Source organism: Lissotriton vulgaris, chromosome 7, assembly GCF_964263255.1.
Source record: "Lissotriton vulgaris chromosome 7, aLisVul1.2, whole genome shotgun sequence".
Classification (NCBI taxonomy): domain Eukaryota; kingdom Metazoa; phylum Chordata; class Amphibia; order Caudata; family Salamandridae; genus Lissotriton; species Lissotriton vulgaris.
Window position 1 is genome coordinate 674,140,477 of NC_141695.1, and position 24,644 is coordinate 674,165,120.

General features: G+C 45.7%; 1 protein-coding gene across 1 annotated transcript in view; it reads left to right on the top strand.

Moving 5' to 3' along the window:
• LOC147702221 (meteorin-like protein) overlaps positions 1–15,741 on the top strand; it is a 45,484-nt gene extending 29,743 nt beyond the window's left edge. The window contains exon 4 of the mRNA XM_086928766.1: positions 12,513–15,741. Coding sequence (XP_086784892.1) covers positions 12,513–12,829 — 317 coding nt within the window. The 3' untranslated portion in view covers positions 12,830–15,741. The remainder of the gene's footprint in view (positions 1–12,512) is intronic.
• The last annotated feature ends 8,903 nt before the right edge of the window (positions 15,742–24,644 follow it).

Here is a 24,644-nt window from a genome sequence, read left to right on the forward strand (position 1 = left end):
CACATCCTCTGCCTAACATTGTGTTACCTCCCTTATTACCGGATCCCATCGGAGTCATTCACCACGCACCAGGTGCAGACCAGGCACAAGGTGTTACCATCTTCCCCCATCAGAAGTGCAGCCTTCCTTGCCCTACTCTTCACCTATCTGTCCATCATCCCAAAGAAGTCCCTTTTGAAGCTTGGTATTGTAGGGTCCCTCAATGGGACCTTGGCTCCTTGGCCAGAACGGTCTAAAGGAAAGTAAGTAACATATCCCTAATCAGCTGGGCCACACAGCAATCCCTCCACTGACCTTCAGCCGCCCCACTAGTATGTTTCTGAATAGCCACAGCAAGCCTGACTGGTGGGTTCATTGGCTTTTAACAAGAACCACAGCCCGTCTCCTTCTACTGTCCAAGCGAATTATGAATTGGCATCAAATACGGCAATATTCAGGGCGTAGCCAATGGCCAGCAATAAATATCATGGGCAAGATCCACTGTACTGCAGATCGCACCAATTTCTCTGCAGAGCAAATCCCACTGCAGTTTTGATGTTTCACAAAACAGAAGCACGAGATTGGCATCTATTTTTCCTGGTTATAATGTACCTCTGTTTCAATTTATCATTAATTAGGAATTTTACTGGGGTATATGCAATAAAACAATCATTGTTACGCTTTCATAACAGATGAATGTTCCGTCCCACTGAAACTGTGCAGTCTAGATTAAAAACTTGATTTCACTCTGCCCTCAATCATGCACATTTCCAATTCAGTTCAAACTCCTGCTCCCGGTTTCTCCTTGGATAGGCCCTGACACATCAGGGCAGCCCTAAAGGTCCCCACATGAGTGTGTGAAGTCAAAACCTCATCCATCATTATAGAAACACCCCCAAATTCCCCAGTAGGCAGGGTGCATGAGGCCTCTGCATTGACACTACCAGGACATGCCCAGGGTCCGACTGGTACAGAAAATAGACCCGGATACCAAAATAAAAGTGACCCCCATTAGTGAAGCAAATAGTTAAAATAGTTATATTATCAGGAAAGTCCACAGTCAAAACCTGCCCACCTGGCCAGAAAACCGGACCACAACTGCTAAAAAAACAGGCCCACACACTGACTGGTCTGACAGACCAGCCTAAAGGGCACTGCCTGATTGCTCTATCTGCCAGTCGACTCTGGACATGCCTGACACCCTTTTTAATGAGACCAGAGCCCGCCTGCATAGGGGTCCACACAAGGAGACCCTCCGTGGCACCTCAAAAATGGCGCTCTTGTGGTGCCCCAGCTATACACCAACTCCCACAAGCAAGCAGTCTTAATGACATTGCCTCGAGTGCCCGGAGCAGGGGACTGTGCACGGGAGGGGGGCTTGGCTTGCATTGTGCAGTAATTAACTTTGTGACTGAGGGGATGTGTCTTATTGAAGGGCCATACAAACATCTGTGATCCCTTTTTGTAATACCAAAAGGACTAGGGACCACAAAAACCGACACAAACGTGTGTGACACTGCCGGGGCCCGTTGATAATACAAACCCCGCTGTTGTGCTCTGTATCGTGAAGAGGTCTCTAGTTTAGCCACATCCAACGCCTACTTGTAAATACATACAATGGACGTAAAATGGTACACGGATACTTAATGGAAACAGACCTCGGTAATTTCTTTGCAGATATTTAATTGAGCTGTGCACAGCGTACATCATTGGACAGTCATGTTTGTATTGGAGCAAGGGTTTTTGAGATCAGATAAAATGTCAGCTGCTGTTAGTTTGAGTGTGCAGTGACAGTGTGCAGTGGAAGCATGCACTGCCTGTGGAGGTCCTACTTTACTGCATTACGATCCCAGAGCTTCCATCTGGGTATGGCAGGCACTCTTTGGGTGCCCATGTGTCTGCCTTACATTATACATGGATGACAGTACTAAAATAAGAGCCAAGTGCGGGGAAAGCTGTTGCACCGCCTTGCCTGCAGACCTTAGCACGGTTTATGACGCTCTTTGAACCCGGCATTGACCTCACACCCTGCTGATGGGGGGTCTGACCAGCACGCGTCATGCAAGTGCCACATGTGGAAACACAGGGGTCCGAGGCTGCTTCTTCCAGACTCAAGCTGCCGCCTACAAGACGACCACCGACGGTAGAGCAGCGCCATGTTTTGTGGTATGACGTGTCAGCACTGCGTAATTGTGGACCGGTTTCGCATATAAATATTTGTAAATACATGTATCATGTTATTTACTCCACAAGCATATTTCTTGGATCAGTTATACTTGCATAGTTGAATTTTTCGCTTTCTTGTCAGGCAGTTTGGCGTTTATTGCTTTCTTACACGTGTCCTGTAGGTGGTCGGTTTCTTCTTTCCTTCCCGCCAAAGCTCCAAGGACCCAGTGGGTACGCCCCCGTCCCCATAATGACTCTGTCGCCACAGACGGAGGCTTCTGCTGCTCCAGTCATCATGGCCAGTACTAACAATGCGCAATGAGAGACACTCAGCAGAGATTTCCAGAAGGGTGGGTCTGACTCTGCAGGCCTTAACTTCCCTTGAAACATGGATAACTGGCTTCGTGCCGGCATACCTTTATTTTACTGCCAGTGAAATATGTTAACCTAATAACCATGGTGAGTATGGTTTTTTCTGTGATATTTTGTTATGCTCTGAATTCCACGGTCAGAGTCCAGATGGAGAAACCCCTTATTGCATTGCGTTTTCCCTCCGACTGATGCAATGCACACCATTGTCTCTGGCTGATAAAGCTGTAAGTTCCCATGCAGCGGGCCCGCCTTCCTGCAGGCTAGCGCACCAGAGACTGGCAGATGTGGGGGTCCCCGGCGCACAAAGGGGGTATTTATCCTCATAGCAGCAACAGACCAGAAGAAATGGCCTTTGCAACTGACTCTCTTTAGGAACTGACTTCTGTGCCCTGAGCTCACAAACCGCTATCATCATCGTTTTTGATTAGCGAATATAGCGGCTAATGAAAGTGTAAATGACACGCAGGGTGAATAGGGCCTTTATGGCCGCCCTGGGGGCGTGGCCTCGGTCACAGGGGCACTGGCCAGCACGGGACCAACTTGGAGCAAGAGGAACAAGTGCATTATTGCTTGTCAATAGACTGGACTGCATCTCATTACAGATGCCTGAGCTGCGAGGAGAGAGTGAGGAGCGGAGAAAGGGCATCTGTTGTGCAAAGCGCAGGCACCCCTTGAAAATTCAATTACTTCAGGAAGTTCCTGCATCCTTCAGAAAAACGGCCTTTCCTAATGTATTTAAGTTAATGGAGTAATTGCCGGGCACAAAGAAGTAAGAGGGCAGACTTTGCAAAGTTTCAAAGTTCTTTAGCAGTATTCGTTCCGCGACATTAAATGAAATCTTTGTTTTTCAAGTGTGGCTAGCAGTTTCTGTGATAGTTGTTTGTAAGAATGTTAACGAAATAAAGAACTTTGTCTCTGCTGTGGTGATTCATGGTGCAGCCCTGGTTCAAATCGGCAAAGGGATAGAGAAGCCTCCCAACAAAAAAAAGGGGCGGCGGCACAAAAACAAATATATCAATTAAAAAAACGAGTATAGAAGCAGTGTAACTATGATAGTAAGGGGCATATTCACAAGGAAAGTGGCGAAGCGTGTCGTTAAGCCAAGAAGGTTAACGACACGCTCCGTCACTTTACAAACGAATGGCTGCACCATATTTACAAGGATATGGTTAAGCCCTGTGTATCATCCTAAGCTGGTGCTAAATTTTGCTGCCTAGCAGCAGCAGGAGCACCCTTGCACCATAGTGCAAGGGTGTCTGTGTTGAGGGGAGTGATTGTTTATGTGCAGAAAGGGATACCTTCCTGCACATAAATAATCTGAAAGGGTGATTTGAAACTTTTATTTGTGCTGCTTAATGCAGCACTCCTAGAAGTTGCAAAACAATATTTTTTTTAAATGATTGTTTTTGTGCAGGAAGGGACACCTTCCTGCACATAAATTATCAAAGGCATTTCGCTGTTTCCATGTGTGTTGCACAACGCTTCACACATGGAATCAGTAAACATGAGGAGAAATTAAACATTCCTCCTTGTTGCACCAGGTAAGACCAGGTTTTCCCTGGTCTCACTTTTTTTTGCGATGCCCCATATTTACACCACCCTTGTAATTTTTGAGCAGCGTCAAAATCAATGGGTGTTGCGGTGGAACACCCAAAGCACCTAGTGCTCTCCCCTGCCACGCGTGAAAGGTGGTCTGATTTACAAGGCAGCATTAAGCCATGTTAAGTGGCTTAACACTGCCTTCTAAAGAGAAGCCCGTTTTGCCACCACAGCATCTTTAAAAGTGACGTTGAGGTGGCGATTGGGCCTGTAAATATGCCCCTAAGTTGGCAAAAAGCACGATGGAGATCATGTAGGATCAAGTCAACTCAGCAGATAAGTACACATGAAGCAGGGGTAAGTAGATCAGAGACAGTTTGGATACAGTGCATTCGTCGACTAGGCCTGTGCTGGCACGGCTGTGACTCAGCACAAAACGAGTGCCTTCACCCTTTTTCATCTCTGCTTGCAGAAGAGCCCATACAAATGTCTGGTTTTGGAAACATTTTTTACATTACATGTTTAATTACAATTGTCAAACTTATTGAAATTTTGGAACACAGTTTACTTAGCGGGCATGTGCAAGACCTCATTTTGAGTGACCCAGTATAGTATTTGGGCCTATATTTATCGGGCCCAAGTAAAATTCGACTCCACTGGGCTGGAATTTATCGGGTCTGATAAATAGCCTCTAATTTGAGTAGCACACATAAATCTGCATGTCCCGGTAATTATTGGCCATTTTTTAGCAGGTTTGACCTGCCGAAATGTATCAGGAGAAAACTGCGGGAGCAACGTGTTAGCAGCCGAACTCTTGCTTACAGATATCACAATTAACCAGACCAATCGAACAAGGGCCCTAGTAAAATAAACACAACGCTTAAATAAATGTTGTACAATCATGAAGCAGATCATCTCCCATAATGGCGTAGCAAGGGGTGGAAGGTGCAATCTGTCCCGGGCAGCACAAGTTTTGGGGGTGGCAGCCTCCACCCCCCTGGGTCTGTCATGCGGCCGCCAAGGGAGGCAACCCAAAAACCGTCAGCACCCCCACACGCAGCTGGGCGGCAAAAGCAGCTACGCCACTGGTCTCCCAATCTATCATGGTCTTGCGCCAGTTGCTTCGTCTGCTTATTGTAACTAGGATCACTAATACTGAACTGTGTGCTTTGCCCTAGAATGAAAATGTCACAACAAGAAAACACTGCCATGTTCACAAAATGGACCCTAAAAACCCCAACAGTAGCCCACTAGAGGTAAAGAGGTCCGGATCACCCCTTGTTTTTCTGTTGAGTCCACATTGCTCTTTGCTGTGTTCATTGTGCCACATCTACAGCCAAGTTATGACCTCAGCCACAATCATGGCTGCGCTGGATAGATGTATATTGCCTTGTATTTTTTGTGTAGAATATCTTGTGCTTCACAATTCCAGTGTTAATTTCTCATCTCTGTGGTACAATGGTTTTTAATGACGATTATAATTTAGCCCATCTGCGTCTGGAATCTTCTCCATACTCCATAACTTGCAAACTCCGTACTAATTAGACCAGTCTCCTGCTTTTAGTCTTGCATTACAGAAACACTGTTTACTTTTTCTGCAATGAGTCTATGTTGAATTTTCAGTGCTTTTTTATGATCTGCTACTCCAGTTACTCATGCCATTTCCCCACACGTTCTCCACCTGCAATTATAATTTTCGTTTCATTTACACAAAGAATGTCACGTTTGGTGCATAATGCCTCTTCTCCCCCGATTTTTTTTATCAGCTCAGCAGTAACGTAATACTATTATGTCATAACAGGTAGGCCGTCTTGGCACCGTACTAACCCTAACTAAATGTAATGGTGGCCTTTTACCTACCAATCCCTAAACAAATGTAAAGTCGGACTTGTACATACCAAACCCTGTTTTCACTGCTCCCCCTAAAGTTTTAATTAATTTGCATTTGCAAACACATAGACACCTTTGTGTACCATATATGGCCGTCAAAACTTGTCTTTCCTGCCATATAGCATCTTACCATGGGCAATACTCTCTACCTTCCCAGCTGCTCAATACTGGCCCACTGTCCTCTCCTATTTGATCCACACTCAACCTATGTATTGTCTCCTTTAGACCACTTTCCAACCTATTCATACCTACCATTTAAAATTGTGTACCATCATTGAATGCCCTTGGCTTAGCGGCTAGTTTACTAATCACGAATGATGCAAAAATGTTCCCATTTCAGCTGGTTTAGGATGTTCACCTGTTTTGCTTTGATGCAAATACTTTGTAAAATGTTGCCTTACCATCCTATAACAGTAAAGCAGATGGTGGTTCAGAGCACCATTCTGAGCAGACAGGACTCTTGATAATGCCATATTTTTTAGGCTCGCCCACTTAGCTACTCAAGAGCCTGTTGCGTATTCAGACGGCAGCAAACAAATTGGCCTTAAACTTGTCTAGATTCTCTTCTTACTCACTGACCCTTGAAGAGCTACACTGGCTTCCCGTAACAGAGAGAATTATCTTCAAGCCTTTGTTTGGTCCCTCCAACAAAACATGTTTTACCCGAGACACACTCTTATGGTTGGGATCAAAGTCATCAGCGTTGTAAACTTGCAGAGTTATGATCCTGAATAAAACAAATAGGGGCATATTCACAAGGAGCTATCGCCGAATTTACAGCACTTTATCGCAGCCAAAGTCATGATAAATGTATCTACCCATTCACAAGCTGGTCTTAACAGCACCCAGCACAAGTTAACCCGCTATAGCAGCTGCAACTATCGCTAATGAGATGCAGAGTAGGCGTTCCCGTGCAAAAAGCAGTGAAAACATCACACCTCAACATTCACAACGACCAGTCATATCTGCGATAAGAACACAAAACATGCGATAAGGCATCAAAGGACAGAGGGAGAGCGAAGGAGAGAGAAAGAAGAAGAGAGGGGGGGAGAGAGAGAGAGAGAGAAGAAAATGGGGTAGAGAGAGAAGAAGAGAGGGGAGAGAGAGAGAGAGGGAGAGAAGAAGAGAGGAGGAGAGGGGGAGAGAAAGAGAGAGAAGTAGAGAGGGGGAGAGAGAGAAGACAAGAGAGGGAGAGAGAGAAGACAAGAGAGGGAGAGAGAGAGAGAGAAGAAGAGAGGAGGGAGAGAGAGAGAAAGAAGAAGAGAGGAGGGAGAGAGAGAGAAAGAAGAAGAGAGGAGGAGGGGGGAGAGAGAGAGAGAGAAGAAGAAGAAGAGAGAGAGAGAGGGAAGAAGAGAGGGGAATAGAGAGAGAGAGAGTGCTGCCCCTGCGCACCCAGGCCACACTACTCACCTGCTGCTACTGGTGTGTCTCAAACCACTTGCCGGTATGTATAGCAGTACACCAGGTCAAACATCAGAGTCAGAGCCGTCATCTGAAACAGAGTCCAGTTACATGACTGGCGCACAGTACACACACTTGTACAAGATAACATTGCCCGACCCGCACATCCACACTCTGGCAGAGGCACCCCAGCCCCTCCAGCCTCACATCGGGAGCATGCCCGCCCATGCACACTCGGGCCTCACTGCTCACCTTCCGCCACCAGGGTGTAGACAGGATGTCCCACCACGTGCCGCTGCAAACCACAAGCCTGGTGCCCGCGGACATGGCACCCTCCACACCAAGCAGCCACGCTGTGCAGGCCACCAGGTCTCACGTCTGGTGCTGGGTCTTGATCACTCCATGGCATAGGACATACCAGGGCAACTGGCACTAATACAGGCTGCAAACCCGCTCAGCCCAATGGGTGCCACTAACTCTGTAAACCCAGAAGCAAGGCCATGTTGCATTAGGCCCGCACAGCCTGCTGGCTCGGCCTACACTGCAGTCCAGCAAGGCACACAAATCCTGAGCAGTCCGGACCGCCGGGACGGGGCATCATCGCAGACTGCACTCCCGCTCAGCAGCTTAAGGTGCCAATGACTCAGTGCACCCAAAGTCACTGTCCCGTGGCAGGGTGCCTGTGCCGGCCGCAATGCAACATATTCCACAAACCCTCTTCAACCCCAGTCAGCATCCCGTGGCGGTGTGCCTGTGCCGGCCGCAATGCAGCGGGTGCCACAAACCCTGTTCAACCCCAATCAGCGCCATGTGGTGGTAGGCTCGTACCAGCCTCAAGGCCTCGGGTCCGTCATCCAGTCCCCACCGGCAGAGGGGTATGTGATGTCGTCAGCCCCTATTGTTTTCGGGGTCACATGGCCTGTGACACCTGTGCCGGATGGGTATGGTGTGTGTGCAAACCTGCCCTCAGGGAGTGGCAGTGACATGCTGACAACTAGACCAGTGACCTGCACACCACCAGCGAGTATGCCTGCGACGGGTAGCAATGAGGCCCCCACTCGGAGCATTAGCAGAGTGCTCTGGCCTGCAATACGCCGGAACAGTGCAGGTCTTGCAGAAATGACTTGTGGGCACTGGGCATGGTTCAGTCCATGTCCGGACAAGGAAGTGGCTGATGTGTGTGTCCCTGTTGTGGTGTCCACGGGACCCGTTACACAAATTGCTATGTAGCACTCTCTGACTGGCATCACACAGGATGAGCATTGTTGACAGTAGAGAAATCACTGTCCCTACATTCATCCACACATACATACATGAATGATAAAAGACATGACACAGCAGTGCGTCACTGGATGTTTATTGCACATCTAGTGCAGTTCTGCAGCTGGAGCGGTACAGGGTAATGCCAAGCACACTACACAATATGGGCCCATAGAGGGCCAGCCAGAGTCCATCTGGGGATGACAAGTCATGCGGAAGAGGAAGATACAGTCCGCAGTCTGGTCGCCGCGTCATTGGTCATCATACAGAATTTGGCAGTCCATGTCAATGACCAAGGTGAGTGCATCTGAGTGAATCAGGGGTCAGTGGAAGGTCATGAGGCTATGTGCGGGACCAAGCAAAAACAGGCCAGGTGGCTGAAATGAATGCTACTGAGTCCCTCTGATCACAGGCACATCCACGTCCTCGTCCCCGGATGCGTGCTCTGGCCCACCTGTGGGTGTTGCAGTACCGGCTGCGGCACAGTGTGCCACTGACACATCAGGGGCCAGAGCTGGATTGTCTGCCACACTGTGTGCCACTGACACATCAGGTGCCGGAGTGGTTAGGCCTGCTGCACTGGGAGGCAGAGACACACCAGGGGGCGGAGATGTGGATGGTGTGGGGGCAGCAGCATTCATCGCCACGCCTTGTGGCAGCAATGCCATGATGTGGATCTGTAGGGAATGTTAGATCCCAGCTACATTACGCTGATGTGCAGCAGTGGCTGCCGTCCTTTTCGCCTCCATCCACACCATGTCCTCCATGAGCCTCTGCATGTGTGCCAGCTCACGGCTGGTATCGCTGGAGCCACTCTGAACGGACAGGTGTTCTTCTCTCCGCGTCATGAATCCAGCTAGTCAGTCAGGGCTCGTTGGAGACCATGGTGCGGGCCTACACACCCAAGGATGGCGTCAAGTTTGGTTGCCATAATGCCGAAGCCAAACTGCACCTGCTCTGCGGTCTCCCTCTGGCACTCCAGCACAGGCGCTAGAAGGCCATGTGTTGTTCCTGGGGGTCTTGGGGGAGTGCCGGGCTGTGGGTGCCTCCTGCTGGGTGCTTTGGGTAGTAGGTGGGGTCTCCTCGATGTAGCTGGGCTGCTCTGATCCTGGAGGTGAGTGGCAGATGAGGTCAATGATGTCTTGGATGGTTTGGGTGTCGATGCTGGTGTTGTCCTCCTCGTCATTAGTGAAGAGTGGCTGGGACTGTTCTGCAGGAGGTGTTGACAGTGCCCCTGCGGTGTGAGGGGGAGATGGTGTATTTCAGTGTGTCCACATGTATGTAGCCGCATGGTACATGTTGACATTTAGTCAGCATGGCATTGTACATTGTGACAGTCTGTGGATCTGGGCGAGGACCCAGAGTCAATGTGGGTGTGCACTGAGCTCTGCTTGATTGTGCATCTATGCCAATGTGCCCATCTCCACCCGTCCCCCCAGTACCTGGTGGTCACTCACTCTGTTGTGGTTATGTTGTGTCGTGTCGAGCAGTGTCCGCTCCCCCAACTCTGGCCACAGTCTCCACTGATGACTGTCGACACCAGCTCCTCCATGTCATCCAGCACGAGCTGTGGTGCTGGGCCCCCACCTCCAGTCTGCGTTGCTGCCTTCTGGTTGGCGGAGAGTTTCTCCTTGGTCCGCTGCTTGATGTCATTCTATCACCTCTTCTCTTAATCTCGTCCATTGCCCTCTTGTACTAGACAAGGAATGTTGCCAAGAGATGTGGGCCAGCGGGAGGTATTCATGAAAGACAGATCAGAACCAAAAAGAATAACATCAGTTTTTTCAGAGTTACATTTTATGTAGTTTTCATGCATCCAAGTGCCTATATTAAACTCACATTCTCTGAATTTGGACGCTGCCACATTTTCTTCTATTAATTTGTTTTGTTTTCTATCCCTTGCATGTATGGGAGGACGCAAAATTAAATTAAAAGACTAGGTCTCATGATTTTGCAAAGTTATTGCTATGTTGTCATGTATATTACAATTGTGTTATTTACTGCTGTCCATTCCGTAATAATGTATGCACGAATATGTAGTCAACAGTGATATATTGTGTATTTGATATATGATTGAAAACAATATTAATGCGTAAAATTAGCTCATTGAGTAGGGAAAGCGTTGCCAGAAGGAATGAGGGTACAGATTGGGACCTCACAAACGTGGAAAAAGGAAGATAACTAATAATAAAAATGGATGATGGATGGGGATTGGGAGGGTCGCCCTTTTCAAAACAAACAACGGCAGAGAGAGGAAGAAAAGACGGGGAATACAGAGGTATGAAAGCGAAGAGAAGAAATGTAAGAGAGAAAACAAGCAGTAGAAAGAAGGAACTGGGTGGAGAAATAACCTTCCGAAATAGCCACATACAAAAGTGAAACATCAAGTGACAGGACATGAAAAGGGAATGTAAGTGATTGGAAAAATGTGCTAAACCTGCTAGAAAAATCAATATTCATGATTAATGCTATTTGCATTTTTAAGCATATATGGAAAATGCAATTACAACGAAAAGAAAACATTTTAGTAATTGGTCTCTACCAAATGGTCTATGCTACCCACCTTGAAAATTTCAGTTGAACAGTTTAGGTGAAATGGTGTCTCAGAACTGGTATTCTGTGACTTCCTTTCACAATTAAATCAAGTACAACCACTTAAAGGCACTACTTTAACACCAATAAATATTTCTCATAACTTTTCCATGACTGTACATTTTTATTTTTTATTTAAAAAAATGAAATGTCTATCTAGATTTGGCCTTCAAATGTTAAGTGCAGAGTGGTCAAGGGGTAATTTATAAGTGCCCCAAAGGTAGCATTTACATAGGGAAATATCCATAAGCAAGCATTGGAAAGAAGATTGTAGACAGCAGGTGGACTGCAAGCCAGTGCCAGTGGATACTGGGTGCCAGGCTATGGAGCACAGGTTGTGACTGAAGGCAATATCCTGTAGCTCGCAGGCCCTGGGAGAAAGGACACAGACTAGGCAAAGGGCATACCCTGTTACTTAGAAAGGGTACAGGCCTTACATACCCTGCTCCACTTGGGCAAGGGAGCTCAAAAGCCACTAATTTCTCTCATTTAAAAATATGTTTAATGTATATGTGCGTAGTTATGTATGTGTGTTTATGATTATGCACATTATTTTTCTAAATATTATTTACCACAAATTCAGTTAAGATCGGCACCCTGTAATATTTTTGTCACCCATTTTTAGTCCAAAAGTACAGCTTGCCTATCATTATGTATACTGCACTTTTGGCTGCTGATATTTCACAACTATCACAGGTTTGATTAATTCCGACAAATTACCATTTTAACGGAAACCCTAAAACACTTTTTGTGCATATAGAATAAAATATTAACAATAAATACATTGAGTAATCTGTGAATTAAAGTTTAATAACTCTATTAGATGCCTTCTGGTTTCATTTACTAACAACTATGCTCCCATCCTAGGGACTAACTGTAATACACCTAGAAACCATAATGGCATTATAAAACCATATTACACAGTTATCCTTTAGGTGCCGAATATGAGCTTGAGTTAAATGCACGAGGCAATCCCCGCCACGGGTAACTATGTTTAAAAAAAACGTTATCAGTGCAAGTGATGCTTCTGTCATTGTTAAATGGGGAATACGCTTTTACTTGGAGAATGTTATTTCGATTAGCAAATGTTCTTGTTTTCAATGTTTTTATGCATTGCAATAAGCTTGCCTGGGGCTTTATGGAGAATGTTTCTTAGCAGCTATTTATCTATTAACTTAGAGGAACGGCCTTCTTTAAGGCCTTCCGTTTTTATAGGAAGTGATTTATTGGCAGTTGGAAGAAAGGCTGTTTGCACGCAGAGTGTGAGACAAATTGGGAACCATTAACGGAGCATGTGTGTCTTTTGTTCCCAGTGGTGAGAGGCTCCATCAGAAACGTCAGCCATGATCCGGAGCACCAAATGTCCGAAGTGGAAGTCAGCGTGCAGAAGGTGTACCGACAGAAGAACGGAATCTTCCAGCAGGACGAATTCACCGGGGAATGGACCGGACCCATCAAAACGCTCCTACAGTGCGGCGTGAAGAAGGGCGAAGGGGCTTTCCTGTTTACGGGTAATGAGCACTTCGGGGATGCATGGCTTGGGTGTGCACCCCGCTTTAAAGACTTCCAGACTATCTACCTTGCAGCCAGACAACAGAGAACCAACCCTTGCGAGTTTCAATTCAACTGACAGACTCCTACATTGAGGTTTGGCAAAGGAATATATTTATATTTCCTGTGTGAATTCTCCGGTACCGTTTTAAGGTGGATTTTAATTCCACAAACTGTTGGCCGATTTACAATTCAGTCACCGAGGCTGCTAAGGACTATTTTTAAAAGCCTGTGCTGCAATCTGCATCTCTGATCCAACGCAAGAGATACATATTAAACAATTGATGATAAGGTGTGTGACAAAGCCTTCACATCTGGGTGGAAAAAAAATAGTAATATTATTTTGGACTGAATCCAGAAAGGGGAGTTGGAGCTGCATTAATTAGTGTTTACCTGTCTCATCTAATAACGTGGGTCTACGCCAGTGTTTAAATATCCCCGTGGTTTATTTATCTTTTAATCGGGCCCATATTGGGGGAAATTGATATTTCATTAGTGTTAATTTCTTTCCTAGTCAGCGCATTGTGTCAAAGGTGCTGTAACTAACTCCTACGATGCGAAACACATGATGTTAATCTATTTTCTCCATTGCCCACTACGAGACATCCTGTAAGTTTCAGCATTTTATACACTATAAACCTGCCCTCAAAAATGTTTGGCAACAGCGCCCTCTAAAACAAAAAAACAAGTTCTTAATTTGTCACTCCCTAATGCTAATCCCCACCTCACAGTACATACTAGATACGTCTGGAGAGAGGCGAGGGGTGTACACAGAACTCCGACTTTAGTTCCAAAGACAACTCATCAAAGAGCTTTTGATAAATGGTGGATTTTAATACCCCAGGTACCAGCCTTGAAATGAGATGACACAGTTCACCACTGGCACCTGGACGGATTACTTCACAGCACCCACCTGTCTTTCTTTCAAATAACCACTGCAACATGGCAATACAAGCAGAATCTCTTCTGGGAACAAGAATTGTTATGTGTTGATTTTCATCTACCAGAACTCCAGCCATGGACGAGTCCGTTGTCTTCCTAGAAATATTAAGGCTACTCACTTACAATTCAGGCCTTCTTGGAATCTTTAGAGGGTTTATCTAATCTGGAGTCTACAGCTATGCTTCTGTTTACAAGTACAAACTGTTGGCCACCAGACAAGAATAGCAGGCTCAACTCAGCTTGCATTAAAGCCTGTTGCTTGTGCGCCAGAGTAAATCCCAATGAATTTAGATTGTACGTTTCATCTATGGACCGCCGAGATCAAACCACATGTGTTGGTGTTTCAGATAAATAGATATTTAGGTCACAGGGCAAGATGCCAAACATACACTACCTCAGGGATGGTTTGGGCATGCCTGGAAGGGTGGTCTCTGAAGTTTGTAAAACAGTGACTCTGGAGTAGGTGGTGTCATTTAAAGCAACAATTGATTTTTGGGAGCTGAGTTTAGACTAGAAATAGTTAAGTAAATATTGCACTGTGATTTTTTTTAGTTTACTGCGGCAAATGTTTCTTTGTATGTGCATGATGCGTCTTTTTGTGCTTTATGTAGATATTTTTTGCAAACTTAATGTATAGTTCAGGAATTCATGGACAGAGCACATTTTTCAGAGAGGTTCATGGTACTCTTTTTCATGGCTAGTTTTCATGCCTTTACTCGACTTCTCATTTCCAGTGATTAAGGAAGGGAAGGGTGCAGTGGATCTAAATGAGTACTGTCTGTCACTCCCCAACCCAATGCTGCATTTTCAGCCCCCTCGACGACACAGTCATTTGTTCTCATCCGAGTAAAAACAACAGAAAGGCTCTGTTGGACAACACAGACATTGCCAAGTGGTGTGCAGAGCCACATCTTCTCCGGTGCAAATGTGGCACGGAGGGCCACCTCATGGTCAGGCATGGAAGTACACAGTCTGCTCTGCGTACACACAATACCTGCTGCCTGTACAGTCCCTTTGTACGCAAACATAGAAGGTCGATTCCCCTGCTGCCATTACGTCATCGCCAGGTATACAGAAAAAGCCACGGAAACTGCTGTGTACAGCTAAGCTGCATCTAACACCAGCCCAGCCCTACGTGAGCCAACGTATGCACGCACGCGCGCTCCATCTGCAGGCACTGACGCACGCAGAGGCACTGCTTACATTTAATTCTGGTTATTAAGAAGAATGGCATTACTAAATGTATTCTACATATCACTCACGATGACAATGTTATCTGTCTGAGTAGTGAGCACCATGATAGTGGTGTCTATTTCATCTCCTATTCGATTCTCACACACTAATTAAGGTAGTATTTATACAGGGCTCGAGTCGGGGTACCACGCGGGTGGACGGCGTCCCCCCACTTATTTTACCAGGAGCTCGATTACTGGAGCAAATGGAGCCACACATTCACTCTTTGGCCTCTCTGGGGCGAGATCGGAGCTCATCCAGAACGCTTCTCTGATGCAATCTCATCTAAGGGGTGAGCGAGGGAAGGCAAGGAGTCTGGAGGGGGCAAGGAGTCCTTTCGTGAAGGCAAGGAGTCACAAAAGGACTCCTTGCCTTCCTGTTGTGACGTCAGCGTCCCCCCACTTCTTTTTTTAGGACTTGTGCCCTGTATTTATAGCACCAGTAGAGATGCCGCACCGTCTAAGGTGTGGCGAGCCTTCTATGTAAGCTGCAGGTCTAAGAAGCATCCAGTGAGATTTGAAGAAATGGAAAGTTAATTAAGATGCTGATTACTGCATGAAATTCAAAGTTATTAATTTGCACATTTTGTAAAATAAAACAGCAGACTTGCTGTATTTTTACTTCGTCTGCATAGTTTGGAGTACACATGTATATACATATCTTTGCATTTATTGTGTTTTCGGATTAGATACAGGAACAGTTCACCAATGCTGCATTACAAGTCCTATTCTATTTATCTTTACAGCATATGAAACCGAAAAACCTATGGATTACCTATGAATTACTTGAATATTATTTTAAACATACACAGAATTATTGCACTTACGAAAATTAAGTACTGTATGTCAGTGATTATATGAAATAAAAGTGTTGTTTTGCAATTACGTTGCCTTCCTGTGGTAAGTGTAGCATCAGCCGTTCAAGTTAAAGAGTTATTTATTCCCTATAACATTGTAGTATCTTGATACAACAGTAACTAGCAAGGACATAACGACTGCAACTATGGCAGATTTGCCCACTGCGCTCTCTGTATTTACCTATTATTCCTGGAAAGAAACTCTAAGGGGCAGATTTACAAGAAACTGACGCATCTGTTGAGATGCGTCAGTTTCCCTGCACCTCCTTGCAAGACCCTTGTGCCACCATGGATGTGCCGTATTTACAATACGGCGAAGCATGGTGCAAGGTTTGACAGATGCGACAGAAATTCTGATGTATCTGTCAGCCCAAAAGTCACGCATTGCTCTGCAGCGTTGTGTCACAAGCACGACGCAACTCTAGTAATGCTTGGGGAAGGCCTATACTTAATACACTGTGTCACTCCTTACACTTGTTCCAAGCAGGCTTAAGGTTTTGACACAGTGGCGTCCTAGAAGTGGTGCAGTGAAATCTTGTAGATTTCACTGCGTCACTTTTACGAGGCTTTCCTGCGTGGGAATGCCCAGCCTGCATATATTATACCTGATGCAGGTATAATGAGACGCAGGGCTTCACAACGTGATTCATCTCTCTAGATGTGTCACATTGTAAATTGGCTGCATTTTTTACATCGTCGCTGCGTCACAAAAGTGACACAACGGCGGCGCAAAAGTGTTGCAAGGGGCTTGTAAATCTGCCCCTAAGATTCTATGAAAGCAAGGAGGTGAATATTATATGCATCCCCCTTCCTTACTGAAAACATTCAACAGCAATAAAAAGGAAATGATGTCTCAGCGAAAAGATTCAATACAAGTCAGTCAGCTAAGAACTGGAGCACTTTTACCTTTGTGAATGAAGCGAACAAAACAGGAGTCTTTGAAGGAAGAGACGCTGCCAGACAGCAAGACTTAAAAAAAATTCTAAAAAGTTAAAAAAGGAGCAAGATAAAGCCTTAGTAAAGGGGGCCATCATAGGATTATAAGTATAAGAGAGAAGGTAGTATTATAGCATCACCATGTTTCAGCAAGGCAGGTAAGAAGTTAGTCAAAAGCAAAAAGAACAAATGACGGATGGAATGCTGAACAAATCAAACATTCAACCCAGTCACAGATCTGGGTTTGACGATATTTTTGCTCACCATGCCACCCTAGTTTGTACCCAGCCATATGCCAATCAGTCTTGACGCTGGGAACAGGAAAGCCCAAACTGCCAAGCCAGGTCCTCCCTGGACTGGAAACAAGCATCCCAGGACCGGTTTCGGAGTATCATCCCTCATCATCCCGGTTAGCTTGACTTCAGTGGCAGGGTGAGCATTGGACCCACGTCTGGGCATACCCTTCCCACTCAGGACGACAAAAGCAAAAAGAACAAATGACGGATGAAATGCTGAACAAATCATACATTCACCCCCAGTCACAGATCTGGGTTTAATCCATGTTTTTGTTGCTCACTACGCCACCCAAGTTTGGACCCAGCCATATGCAAATCAGTCATGAACCAGCTCCTGAGGGGAACAGTCCAGCCCGAACTGCCAAGCTAGGTCCTCCCTGAACTGGGATGCTTGTTTCCAGTCCAAGGAGGACCTAGCTTAGCACCGGTTTCAGAGTATGTTTCCTCATCAGCCAGGCTAGCTTGAATACAGTGGCACAGTCAGCATAGGACCAACGTCTGGGCATACCCTTCCCACTTAGATCGACAAAAGCAAAAAGAACAAATGATGGATGGAAAGTCCATTACCCAACAATCTTTGCACTTTAGCCAGTTCCTGATGTCAGAGATGAGCCCCCTGACTGCATCTGTACTTACACCACCAGTGCCAGTCATGGACACTTCTCTTCTCCTTTCACAGTTTCAGTGGACACTATCTGGGTGTTTGGTCAGAGATCCACAACGATTTATAGAGGAGTTGTAATGCAAGTGTTAGTGCAAAAAAGTAGATACTTATAGGTTTCACACAACATAAAAACACCATCCCTGCGCACACCAGGCAGGTCCTGAAATCTCATTACCCTGACCAAGCAAGGCAAAAACGACATACATTGGAACACATCAGGGCCTGTAATGCAGGTTAGGGCATACATAAATCATGGCTGCCAGGAATACTACGCACATCTGGAAGTGTGAGGAAAAACAGCTTACCTCACAGCATCGGGACATAAATATGAAACAGGTAATGCACAAAACAGCAGAATTACCCACAGCATAACCATATCCCTTTCACCTCATGTCACTAAAAATCCATCATCCACAGTAAGCTCATCAGCAACAAGCAGCAGGAACTTCTGCACTTCTCTTATATGTAATACGGGACCCAGAGAGAGCCTGGCTGTATGAAACCCACGTAGGCCGCAGGAGCATCTGCATGCCTACCTGTAGGGATACAGTAATTTCCAAGTCAGGTTTCCTAATATGTGGCAAATCTCTAAGCCGGGGTCTCTGCCGAGGCTCCACCCGCAATGGCCCCACACGGAAAAAATGCCCACAGGTATGTTCACACACGGGGAGGAGGGCGCAGACAAGGCAGCTGCCCGCGAACGCCCAGGGCAGCTGCAGAGCTTACAGGGATTGCAGCGGATTTGGAGCTAGACTAATTCCCTCACTGGTGCACTTGTCAGGGCACCTCTCCTGCCAACAGAGGGATGTGGGACAAATTGCTGACTCCCCCGAAACAGGAGACTTCCTGATGGTGCCACGGGGGTGACAGCTTTGGAACACTGATGTGCTCCCATCCCCTTTCATTGCAGCGGGGGCCCTCTCGCTGAGCGGGACACACAGTAGTCTGGTTCCACACCGGGAAACTAGAGGCTGCAACTTCTCTTGTGAAGGTGGCCCATCCCTCGAGTGGTTGTTACCAGTAGTGAACGAGGAAGCCCTCTTTGTCTGGGTGACATGAGGAAGGTACCGGCTCACTGGCTCGTGCCTGATCAGCCTCTGTGGCGCAAGTGCATCTCCTGGACTTCAAGAAAGAAAAAACACTCATCTGCCTGTTTAGGCAATTCCAGTCCGGCGACAATAAGGAGCACCCCACCTCCCTTGGGGCAAAATGTTGAATCAGCACACTCTTCTTGTGGAGCTTGATGCAATGCCCACCATGCAAATGAGGCAAAGGAGTGCTCAACACGCTCTGTCCATTGGCCGCCAAGAACGAAATCCAAATAAAGCGCTTACCAGGTGCAAAGTTTTCAAATCTCATAGGGCAGGCCACCAAGCCCTGGGAGATTACTGGTGGCACCAAGCAGGAATAGATGCAGCAGGCCAACACACAGAGTCCTTGTAGGGAAGTTAGCAGTCCTTGCAGCCCAGTTGGCCACAGGTCAGCACAACAGACAAGGGAGTTCCATGGTGGTTCCTCCTGGCAGCATAGCAGTTCCTTCTGGCAAGGTGCAGTCTGTAGAGCCATCAGCGTCTGGCTACATGTCCCACGCATTGTCTAAAATCGTGGGGTCAGAGCCCATGTACTTATACTCAAAAAGTCTTTGATCTGGAGGTAACTTCAAACAAACATTAGAAGTGCACACCATCCCCATTCATTCAGCAGCCATGGCTCCAGACACCCTACAGGGGGCAGAAACAGCATTGTGAAAGGCAGGCACACCCCTATTCAGGTGCATGTCACAACTCCCCTCATCACTCTAGCCCAGGAAGATCCATCAGGACATGCAGGGCACACCTCAGCTCCCTTTGTGACTGTCTAGAATGAATGCACAAAACAGGCTGTTGTGTAGGTCCTATAAAAAGTATACAGGATCTGCGCATTTAGACAACATACACTGTAGGATTGGTGTCAGACGAACTCTGATCACCCCCACCGGGTATGTTGGCCTTCTTGTACCAACTAGCTCACAGTGCCACTAGAATCTCCTCTTACCAAGGAGAGAATAGCTCTTGGCAACCATCGAACATGACAACCCCAATCGATCAGGACCGTGGAAACAGTGTATCACCTTTCGCTCAGTCACTCGTGCTTACTTAGGCTGTCTCAGAGAAATACACAGAATAAACAGGCTGGGCGTTTTCAATAAGAATTTATTTAACAGTGGTTATTCTGGTGTCGAATAAATGAGCTGCAACAACCGTTAGATAGCATAAGATATAAATGATTAGCAGTACATAAAGGTAAATGGATGGTATAGCTCTACCATCTTACTACAGTCATGAATACATATGAATATATAAAACACATGATCAATGCGTACTCCTACCATGCTTCCCTAACTAGGTGTACCTAGCATGTATGTAGGTGTTAAGCCAAGAATCCCTTTAGGATTTGGTCTACCCCATTACCTGAAGTGAGAGACAGTGGGACCCCGTCCTGGTCTTGAGTTGGACACCCACGAGGGATGTTGGACCACTACGAGCTGGAGTGTCTGCATGCAGGAACCTCAGCGTCTCTGGTCAGTGTGTCAGCCGGGAAGTCTCGGTCTCCTCTGCCTTATCTTAGCAAGATGTGATGCATATATACCCATAGGTCTCCCCAGGGCTCCTACCTTGCTGTATTACTCTGTCGGCCTAAGGATGACGTTGAGCATGACATTGTACATAGATTTTATACAGGAGATGGTAGTCCTAATGTGCATCCAAGAATCCTCATGCATAATGTATGAGATTTCAAACTAGGGAAAACCTGCATTCTGAATGCAGTGTAATATCTAGGTAAAAGGTCAGTCCCTGTAAACCGTGACATGTGTAATGTAGGGAGAGAATATAGGTGAAGGGTAATGAGATTACCGGGGCCTACATTATGATACCTATATGGAATATAACACCCACTCCTCTTTCGAATGGAGGACATAGTTAAAATCTAAACATAGTACTAGGCTTACTAGATACTGGTACACAAATAGTTAAAAAAACATTCATTTCTTTTTATGCTTAAAAACAATGTTTAAACATTTTTATAAAAGTCTAAAAAGAGGTAAAAAAATGGAAATTGACACTCAAGCTATAGCTCTAATAGGTCCGTAGGTATAGTTCGAACTACTACAAGCTTTTCGAAATCCATGCATGCTCAAAAAGAATGTCAATTGTGATACGGATTTCCAATTTTCAGTTTGTTTTCCAAAAGTCAACTTTTTTTCCCAGCACACGACGGGCCAAAGGAGTCAAATGTTTGTGTCCTGGCTGATAGATGCAAAATTCTCGTTGGTTGCCTCCGCAGTTGGCAGTCCCTGTAACACCTTGCATATTATGTCAATTGAGCACAGATGATCTTCCGTACTGTCCACAGTCAGTGCTGGGGCAGCCTGTGCAACATCCAAGGCCTGGGAGCCAGTGTCCATACCAACAGGAGCAGATACCAACTGTGGTGGCTCTAGGAATGCCGCCCTCAACATGAGAATATACGGGGGACACTGAAGAACATAGGCTGTTATCAGGTCCAGTAAAGCATCAATGTCTGGCTGCGCACAGAGATCCAACATGCAAAACAGGCATAGGAGGGCAGGTAAGATGCAGTCCATCCAGACTGGTCTAAATATAAATGACAAGAACAAAGAAACACTTTGTTCTCTTAGGCGAGATTTGCCTAGAAGTTGTACCATGCGATCACTGTATTTTCTCTCCAGGAGTACTGTTATCATCGCCTTGGTGACTGGGACGTCCATTGCATAGCAGAAAAACAACAATCAGGATACCTGCTATTAGAAACAGGATCAACGGCAGCCCTCCAAATATGCTTCCAAATACAGAGTGTATAAAGTTTGGTATAATTCCGAGGTCCGTCTGAAACGTGCTTAATAGTCCAAAACCTATGGTATTAAATAGGTGGAAAATGCCTGTCACATTAGACATGTTAAAGATATGATTGACCATTTCTGCTAAATTGAAAGGGCAATTTGTACATATAAGTGCCCGTATCTCTGCCGAATACCTTGAAGATCAAAAGTCTCTTGTGCGGAGGTTAAGGGCACGGGCTTCTGTATAAGCATGGCTTTCATTCTGCTTAAAGTATAAAACCGTATTAATTAAACATTTAGTGAAGGCCATAACGGCGCCTCCCTGACTGTATGTGTTGGAAGAAACAATACTTGCAAACAGCAAGTAACCCTGGAACTCACAGTTACCAGATATGCGATGCCCAGAAGCATCCCACAGCAACCTCGATCGTTCAGCATCAAGTAACTTCCTTTTGAAAGTAACCAGAGTGATCACAGCACCTTTTGGTGACAGGATAAGTTTGCTACTGAACCGTTACAGGCCCCATGAAACATTATATCCTGGCATATAAGTAATCCACCTAAAGTATTCTCGCAGTTTGTACCACTTAGCAACACTTCTTTTTCCACACTCCGGCATTGAAATCTGTACAGTAATTCCCAAGATTCCTTGATGAATTCCCTACCCATTTCTTCATATCTACCTGCCTGCGTTTGTTCAAGGCAATATTGAAATTGAAAAGTAGTGACTGGAAGAGTTATGTGGCCATGGATTAACCATTCTGTGGACGGTGACTCTGCGACTGTAAAGGACAACCTGTCCAGTTTTTCAATGCGCAGCATTGTATACTTCACTCCCTTTTGTACCATTTCTATCTGTTTTTCTGTCAGATTGTATGAGGAAAGCAAGGATGTGCTGTTTATGAAATGCCAAGGCACATAGCCTGCGTGCAAAGATTCCAGCATCCTGCTTATCAATATAATAGAACGCAATTGTGATTGCCCGTGTTGTAATATGGACAAATCTTGTTCTAGCACATCAATAGCAGATGATACAATGTTGCGCAGTGATCATAGTGTGGACGGTAGTGTCGTTATCCCATTGTCGACCACTGCTAGAGCTTTCTCTAGGTTTATACGATTTATTTCTCGTCATCTTTCCACGGCCTCTTGTTGTGATATTTTCCAAATCTCATTGTAGACAGCGTAATGGAAACGTTTGTGACGTGTCTTTCTAGGGCCTAATAAAAAATCCTGTAGGTCCACATCCTCTGAAAGTAAAGATACATGTTGTTTCACCTCTGTGAGTGTTGAATTCTTCAGCCAATCTTCACTATACAACCAAAGGTTTGGAAGTAAGATGCCCACAGATGACATGTGCAGTGTCTAAACACAACAGGGGGATTACCATCAACTTATAATAACATAACATTAGTGCGAGATCTATGCAGCTTATACTGTATTTCACTGGTGTTCCATTCTCCTCATCCGATTCACAGCCGACTCACTTCCTTTGCATGGTGCACCCCCATTTCCCAGGAAACACGTGCAGTATCTAAACACAGCAGCTAGTGACCACTGACCTATAATAACGTAACCTTTGCGCGATATCTATGCAGCTATTACTGTATTTTTGCGGTTGTTTATTATCTTTAGCCGATTCACATACTTCCCATTCTTAGTTTATTGCACATATTTCTCAGTCCTATTATTTATCCTTGAATGCATTATTGTTGTTTATTTTTTTATTACTATGCTGTCTTTTGTTGTTGTTTATTTGATCTGATTATATTGTCCCCCCATTGGTTGTTCTCTTATTTTGCTCTCCCCCATTTCCTTGTAATTTTGCTTTGGCTTAATGTATCTCTTCCTTAGTTCCGCCTTTCCATTTTCCTGTTATGATTAATCTTATGATCTAATCTGTGTGCTTCCTCGCTCTCTCCATTCTCTCCCAATCATGCCTCCCCTCTCTCTTTCCCCTTCTTCCTCAATATCACCTATCTCAAAAATTGGCCCCAATTCCTGGTCTATCCTCTACCCTTCCCACCTCACCAAACATGGTAAGAAAAACTTCAAACACAAGCTCCTCAGTCTCCACCCTGAAACCTTATTTGCTGATTACCATAATACACTTAACTCCTCCTTAATCACCAACTACATCTTCTTCGCCAAACGCCCTTCTAAATGGAAAAGCCTATTTCTTCAACACCTCCCTATCACTAACTCTCGCAATATTCCGTACGGTATAAAACTCTTCACCACCCCCTCTTCTTCCTTTCCAGGAGAAATTGATATTTTCATCTTCAAATCTGGTAATATTCTCATCCAAGCGTCTGAAAATCACCTCTACATCTTTTAACTCTACTTTAGTGCCTTATCTCAATCCCTCGATCAGTCCCTGAACCCCCATCCGCCCCCTCATCCCCTAGTTCCATTATCTCCCCCCTTGCCTCCTACCCCTCTAACTCTTCTCTCTGATCTTGCTACAACCTCTCTCAACCGTGATGTCTACTCCCAACCTACACAGTCTACTCGAACTCTCAATACTGGCTCCCACTTCCTCCAGCAACAGCTCCACTAGTACTGGTAACATCGAGTACTCTTCTCATGGCTCCCTCCTCCCTTCAGACTACCTGACCCCACTCAAACCCATTGATCCTTCCAATGCACCCCAACCTTACACGGCATCCGCGATATCCTCTTCTCAACATGTTGCACACCCAATATCCTTGGAGGTTAACTTATCCCCGAACCCCCACATCTCCCTCTCTTCCCTCCTCGTCCTCTAGTCTCCCTTTCCCGCAGTCTACTATCCCTGTTCTCCTAGGAACGAGTCGACTCCCCCTTTACCTGACATCACCTAGACCCCCTCAACAACTAACTTCTATCCTCCCTGATCCCCCCACTCAATACCTTGACTCCTCACTCCTCTACTGCATGTTGATTAACTGCCGATCCGCATCTTACCATGCGACTGATATTGCAGAAACCATTCTCAATCAAAACATAGATATTGCTTTCCTTACGGAAACCTAGCTCAACCCCCACTCGACTTCTATTCATGACTTGCTCATTCCTCCTGGATATTCCATCATTAGGAAAGACAGAATAAAGCAAATAGGAGGTGGCCTTGCCTTAATTTTTAAA